This window comes from Carica papaya, chromosome 4 (assembly GCF_054855325.1).
Source record: "Carica papaya isolate Zhongbai chromosome 4, ASM5485532v1, whole genome shotgun sequence".
NCBI classification, from domain to species: Eukaryota; Viridiplantae; Streptophyta; class Magnoliopsida; order Brassicales; family Caricaceae; genus Carica; species Carica papaya.
Genome location: NC_142312.1, coordinates 15719745 through 15726948, shown reverse-complemented (window position 1 = coordinate 15726948; position 7204 = coordinate 15719745). Strand labels below are relative to the sequence as shown.

The 7204-nt window shown below is 33.7% G+C and overlaps 1 protein-coding gene across 1 annotated transcript; it reads right to left on the bottom strand.

Moving 5' to 3' along the window:
* Window positions 1-5442: 5442 nt before the first annotated feature.
* On the bottom strand, window positions 5443-6278 carry LOC110825389 (CAP (Cysteine-rich secretory proteins, Antigen 5, and Pathogenesis-related 1 protein) superfamily protein). Its single transcript, XM_022055836.2, has one exon. It carries the CDS (start codon window positions 6148-6150, stop codon window positions 5653-5655), a length of 498 nt encoding a protein of 165 aa, XP_021911528.1. The 5' UTR covers window positions 6151-6278; the 3' UTR covers window positions 5443-5652.
* Between the last annotated feature and the right edge of the window lie 926 nt (window positions 6279-7204).

Here is a 7204-nt window from a genome sequence, read left to right as displayed (position 1 = left end):
TGCATATATGATCATATGACATGCTTTATCAAGACATTTAATATAATCATACAAATTATAATTTCAAGCTTTATTTATTTTGACTCTAGAAATACCCCTTAAAATGTTTAAAAATAAATACTAAATTTCTTACGGAAACCTTAAAGTTTTCCTACACTTTTTTTTCTTCTCCTCTCATTTTCTCTCTAGATCACTCCTTCTCTCTAAATTCTTGGAGGATTGAAGAATAAACTGGAGGTGATGAGGAAAAATGGAAGAGAAGTGTCCCTATTTATAAACAATGGGGACGGTTAGATTTGCACCAAGTGGTAAAATTTGGTGAGGAGAAAGAAAGTTGACTGAAAAAAGAGTGATGTGACTCAACGAGACGACAAAGCAAAAAATTGAGAAAACCTCCCAAACTAATAGCAGCACATCGCCCAAGATAGTGGTGGCACACCGCCTAACCAACGGTGCACATCGTCCAAGGTGGTGTACGGCGCCTAAGGGGGCGTCACTACACTGCCCAAGGCAGCAGCACGCCTCCCCACACGCGCTGCAAGCGCACCGACCTATCATGCTGTGCGCAGGGCCTACCGCACAGACCTATTGCGTGTAGGCCTACCGCACAGGCCTATTGTGCGGACGACGCACGCACAAGGTGCACAGTGCCGCACCACTTTACGCGCAATGGGACGCGCACACGGACCGGCCTCGTACCCCGCGCGGATGGGACGTGCGAACAGAGCGCACATCTTGTGCTAGCTGCGCGTACACGGTGTGTGATACCCGCGCAGACGGGTCCTTTCCCACGAGCATTTTCCTGTGAGATTTATCCCCTTTTTCTGTCTTTTCTCCTGTAAATTTATTTTTAAAAAATATAACAATAAAATAAAATCATAAAATAATATTGACAAAAATAAAAAAAATAATAATATAATTTTCAGAATAAAATTAAAAATAAAAATTAATTTTACGAAATGCGAATATTAAAAATTATGAAATAATTTAAAGGGTTCATGTGGCCTTAGGGCCCAAATAAATAGGAATTTTTCAATTACAATTTAAGCACGAAGGTTTACAGGGTGTTACATTTTGAGCTTCACCATTTGATGCGAGGAGCTCTAGGATTAAAAACACCTTGATCAAGAACCCACTCCATTTAGCATGTAGAAACTTAATTCTATAAATTAAACTCGCACCTACTTGAATCACAATCAACAATTCGAAGGCAACTCAAGATAACTAAAAAATAAAAATATGAATTGAAAAGACGTCACGACTTACCCGATAAGTTGATTCAGATTTTTCGGCTCAATAAGATGTTTGAAAAAACCTCTCTTGAAGAACATTCACTCTTAAAATTGGTAAAACTAATTTAAAAACAAAACTAAATAAGTTTATTGATAAAGTGAATTGTTCTTTATAGCCTAAGAGGAGGCTTTTATATAAGCTTTCACTAAGATAATTCTAAATAATTACAAACACTTAAATTTAATTAAAAGTCTTCCTAAAATCTAGACACAACTTAATCTTAATCCTTAGATAATAATTACATATTTCTAAGGATAAAATTAAGCAATAAAATATTAGTTAAAAATTCATAATCTAGACAAGATTCCTTATTTTTACCATATTTCTCGTGTGCTTTAATCTCCTTTTAGACTTCAAGTTGATGCAAAATTCTTTTTAAAAAATCAACCATAATTTTCACATGTGAAAATATGAAGAAGGAAAGTCCTTCTCGACATCAAATTCTAATATGCATGTCTCACCTACGCGGGCAAGGTCACCTGCATGCGCACGACTTATGTATGTGCGCGACATGGACAACCCCCACTAGCAAATCTTCACGTGTGCAACTACGGCTCTCCCACACGCTCAACTTGTCTTCTTACGCAGGAAAGGACCACTTGCGTGTGAATACTCTTTCCCACATATGCGACTCATCGCACACGTGGGCAACATGCCCAATATCGCGACACCTTCCTTGGCTGCGACCTTCCTAGGTTGAAAGGCCTTGTTCCTCTCTCTGGTTAGGCGAAAAGTTGGCCTTGCTTCTTGACCTCTGATTCTCCAAGCCCACGAAACGCCATTTAGAACTTAAGCTTTCTTTAAACAAACTTGACACATTCATAATAATCCCATTTAAGAAAGTGGTTAGGGAAATAAATACTTTCCTGTTTGGGATGACCTAATTTAGGAAACAGAAAGATCTAGAACTACTTACCTATTTGGGATGTGACATGTGAGAGTCCTTGGGAGACTTGAAGGAGTCCCAATTCAAGAAATAAAAAGATGTTTGCACCTGCGTGTTGTGTAACGTGCATGTGCGACATCTTTGTGCTTGTGGGTGCATGTTGTGCATGTTGTATGTCTTTCCTCCCCTGCAGTTGTAGACTCACAAGCAATTGTCCTGCGGGAATCCTAATTACCATAAGATTTTTTCTTGATGTGGGATTGTATCTTTAGAACTAAATTTAGGCTATCTAGGATCACATCACCTTTATTCCCAATATCTTTGTTGTGATTATGGCTTCCATGTCCACCACCTCATCTGCCTCTACCTCTTTTTTGTCCATGGCCAACATAATCTCTATGTCCTTACTTGTTACTTGAATCATTAAGATTTGTTTTAGAAAATGAATCTTCATATGAAATGCATTTTCATCACTATGCTCTTTACACTTGTTCAGTATGTCTCCATGAGATTGCAATGAGCCAAGTAATTCATGAGTTATTAACTAACTCAAGTCTTTGGATTCTTCTATGGTAGCCACTCTATGATCACATTTTTTGGAAGAGTTTCTAATATTTTCTTGACAACCTTTTGCTCAGACAATTGATCACCATTTTTTTGTATATGGGTAATGGTTAACAACCTCTATTATTTTCCAAAAATAGAGCTTCATAGTATCACCATTCTTTATGAAAAATTCTTTAAATTATTTTCTAAGTGTTTACAAATTGATAGATTGAACTTTGGCAGTCCTCCTATAGGCCATTTCTAATGCATTCCATGCCTCTCATGACTTTATTTCAATTATAATTTGTGAAAAGATGTTGTCATCAATGACTTGTTAAATATAAAAGAGAGCTTTAACATCTTTCTTCTTGGATTCTTTAAGAACTTCAACTAAAACACATGTTTTATTATAGTCATTCTAAACCAGCTCCTACAAGTCTTGAGAAATGAAGAGAGTGTTCATTTTTATGCTTCATACTTCATAGTCACTTCCTTTGAATAATGGTGGTGAGGGAAGAGTTGAACTCACACCCGTGGAGTTGTTTGTCATCTCTTATGTAACATTGCTCTGATACTCGATGATAACATCAAATTTTGGTTATGAATAAATAAGAAACTTCCTTTGTGATTGCAAAATCAAGAAAGGCAAAGCAACAATTTGGAAATATTCACTTAGGATCTTTATCAAATAGGTTATGAGTAGGAACAAAATGATAAAGAACTGATCAATTTTATTATTCCTAGCCAATAAATTTATACACAATGAGTTGTAACTACAATCCCCCAAGTTTAGCAACTATATAACTATGATAAATAAATCCCTTAGAATAACTAATTACTTACTAACTAACCACCAGACTAATAAAATTAAATTGACTTATTCCAATAATTGGAAATAGGAAAGCATTTGATTAATTAAGAAAAACATGTGATTTATTAATTTTTGCATTATATTTAATAGTTTATGGATTAACTGGCTTGTTAACTCCCATTAGTTTCCCCTTGTCTAGACCCACAGAGTTTTAAATTAGATTTCTTTAATGTATCTATAGAGTTTGTTGAGATAGTCCTAAAAAAATTTATCATAACTTTTTATAATGGCTAATGATGTACGGGATTTCCTTAATACCAGTCTTCTTCATCTTTTTTGGTGACTCTCCAAGATTCACCAATCCTAAACCCCTAGTAAACTTCAATATACTCTTTTCTCAAATTTTATTAGATACTAGTCCATGTAAATATCATAATAGGATACATACCTCATTATATGCCTTAAACACCCACATATGTAACAAAAAGATAGCAGAAGTTGATAGCAAAACATTATTAAGCAAATCAGCTTGACCATGTTCAACAATGTGCCTCTTAAAATAGGTTTATGCACATCAACATTATATATATTCGAAGAAGCGCCAACTTTCCACTAATATGGGTAAACTATCCACACTGACTATATCACTTATCTAATTTTCAAATCTACTATAAACCTTTATTTTTATAAGCATGGAGCATAGATCATACATCTTGCCCCAAATCTCTGTGAAGAATAAACACTGGACTTGATGTGGGTATTCATCCCCTTTTAATGTAGTTAAGCAAAACAAAAATTTCTCAAAAAGTCATGGTGTTCCCCTTTTTATATGATGAAGTTCTTCTCACTATCAAATTAAAAGAGAAACAAATTCCTAGACCATACTATTTCACTAGGTCTACCTGATCTCTTCATCATCTCAATTGACGTATGGGCATTTCAACTCTACTCCATATGCAACCTCAAATTTTATTTTCTTTTCCTTATACATAAAGTTGCTCATGGTGAAAATTGAATCATCAATCTTTGATTAAGATGAGAAAAAAAAAAACATTAGATAATTCTGGTCGAGTTAAAGCCTAAAGAAACATTGAAAGTAATCATTTGAATTTCAATTGGAGAAACAAAGAGAACCTTAGATATTGTGTTTGATTTTCAGTGAAAGAAATAAAGGAAATTTTTGTTATATTTTCAATGTTATTTGTTTTATTAACTTTTTAATTTAAAGGGTTTTGGCTCAATAAGTTTGTAATTTAAAGGCCTAATGGACTTTGCTAGAGTAAAATAAAAAAGCTAAGAGAGCAACATATCGATACCAATGGGTAAATGGTATTCGAGTTTGGACCATGACTTATAGAAATAAAAACTGCTTGCATGGACCAACATTTACTATAGAAAATATATCTCTTGATAGAAATGATATCTATACAAATGATTTCATTTATAGAGGACAAACTATACTAATAAATTTCATTGGTAGGTGAAAATAGGTAACAAAAGTACTCTAGGCATTGACATATACCAAAAGGAATCCATTTGTATAGATTTAACTTAGCAACATAACATTGTCTATTGTTGAAACTGGTCTTCATTTTGAATCACATTTGTTGTAATGTGTTTAGAAAAACATTCATGTTTTTCAAACAACACCTTCTACTAAAGGTTGTAATTACAAGAAGATACTTGACCTATTCCTCAGCTATATTCAATGGGGATAAATGAACTATGTGCAACAGGAACTGTAATATACTGCAAATACTATAATATAGTTCAACTTAGTAACTGTTATTTTTTAGTCAGCTATATCCGATGAGAATATATAATATATGCAACGATCGCATAATTAATTGTTTGCTTTGTTCATATGCTAGATCGACTGCGTTCTTGTATTGAGCTTGATTTGCAATTAATCTTCACAAGATACTTTATTTCCCATAAAAAATATAAATAATACATAAAGTGTTAATTATTGACTCATACACAAAACATATTAGACCAAATAAATATATATATATATATAGAGAGAGAGAGAGAGAGAGAGAAAGAGAGTGTGATATATCTCAGATCTGACCAGGCATTGCATCGACTTCATCTAGATCGAACAAAAAAGATTTGTCTAGTAAGGTTTCTCCCCTACATAATTACCAGGAGGATTATAGAAACAGATAGTTAAAGTAGCTTTTTGTTGAAGACACGTAGCTTGTGCGCACCCTAACTCAGTCGAATTCCTCCAAACCACCTGCGTGTAGACGCCGCACCTGTGATTCGGCGCACAAGAATTGTTACTGTAGTTATAATACATCTTCTCCTTTACCCAAGTCTCCACCGCCATTCTTGGAGTCACCGCCACTCCACTTCCCCACAACTGGTTCGCACCATACTCGTACTTGCCGCCGCTCAGGTTGGCGAACTGGCAACCCATGTGGCTCCTCTGGAATCTCACCAGAAGACTGCTGGCCTTGGCTACCTTCTCGCTCCACTTGAGAGGTGCAACACCCACTAAGGATCTTGCTTCGTTGTGTGCCTCCAGGAATTCCATTGCTGCGCTTGGTTGAGAATCTGAAACTGGAACTGACCACAACATTAGTACTGCAACAAAGAAATGAAAGCCCATTTTGTTGGAATCCTGTGTTTGTGATTATCAGGTTTTCTAGTGGGTGGGTAAGTCATTAATTTATAGGCATTAATGGAGTTTTGGTGAGTCTGTTTGAGGAGATACTTTGTGTTAAGTTGTACATGTATATCTATATATTTAGATTACTAATTTATCCTTCCCAGTATGAAATATGTTTAATTTGAGCGGGGTTTTAGTTGGATCACACAAGGATAATTTGGATAATAACTAGTACTAATTTATTGTAATGTTATATATGTAACTACAAAGTAACAAATATATACATATTTATATGAGTTTAAGTACAGAGACTAATCAGTTCCAAACTATGCGGACTAACATATAATCAGTTTTTATTATAATTCAATTTTTGACCTTTTTTATTTATTTTAAATGGACATTTTTTTTAATTTATTAAAAAAAATAAAATGATTAGTTTATATTTAGACATTTAAAAAACAATTCAAAAAATAATTTTAATTAATTAATTAAAATAATAAATTAATAGTAATAAAAATATTAATTATAAATTGAATTAAAATAATTATGGAAGTTTAGAAAATAATTAATAATTTGTCTTTAAAAAGAAAAGAAAAGACAAAAAGAAAAAAATTCTACCCATAATCTAAATTACGAATATGTAATTCTGATTAAGAAAAAATTATGCGTTTGTTCACATACAGATCTGGGTGCAGATGAATCAAAGGAGTTGATTTTCCAAGATGAAGTCACGTGAGGTTTGTTGACTTTGATCTGTAAGGTGGGGCATGGCCACGTGATGCGACGTATCAATTACCAAATCAAATCCAACGACCCTACGTGTGCGACAACAACAAATCGTACTCCAACCCAAATTACCAAATTAACCCTTTTGTTTTTTACCCATGTAAACAATTAATAATATATAAAATTTGCAAACTATGAGTATACAAACGATGCTCTCGATTATAAAATTTAGAAAAAAGTTATATATTAACAATAATAAAATTTTGTTTGAACTCTTATCATTATATAAATAGATGTCAAACACCTCCTATTCAATGAGCAAAAATTA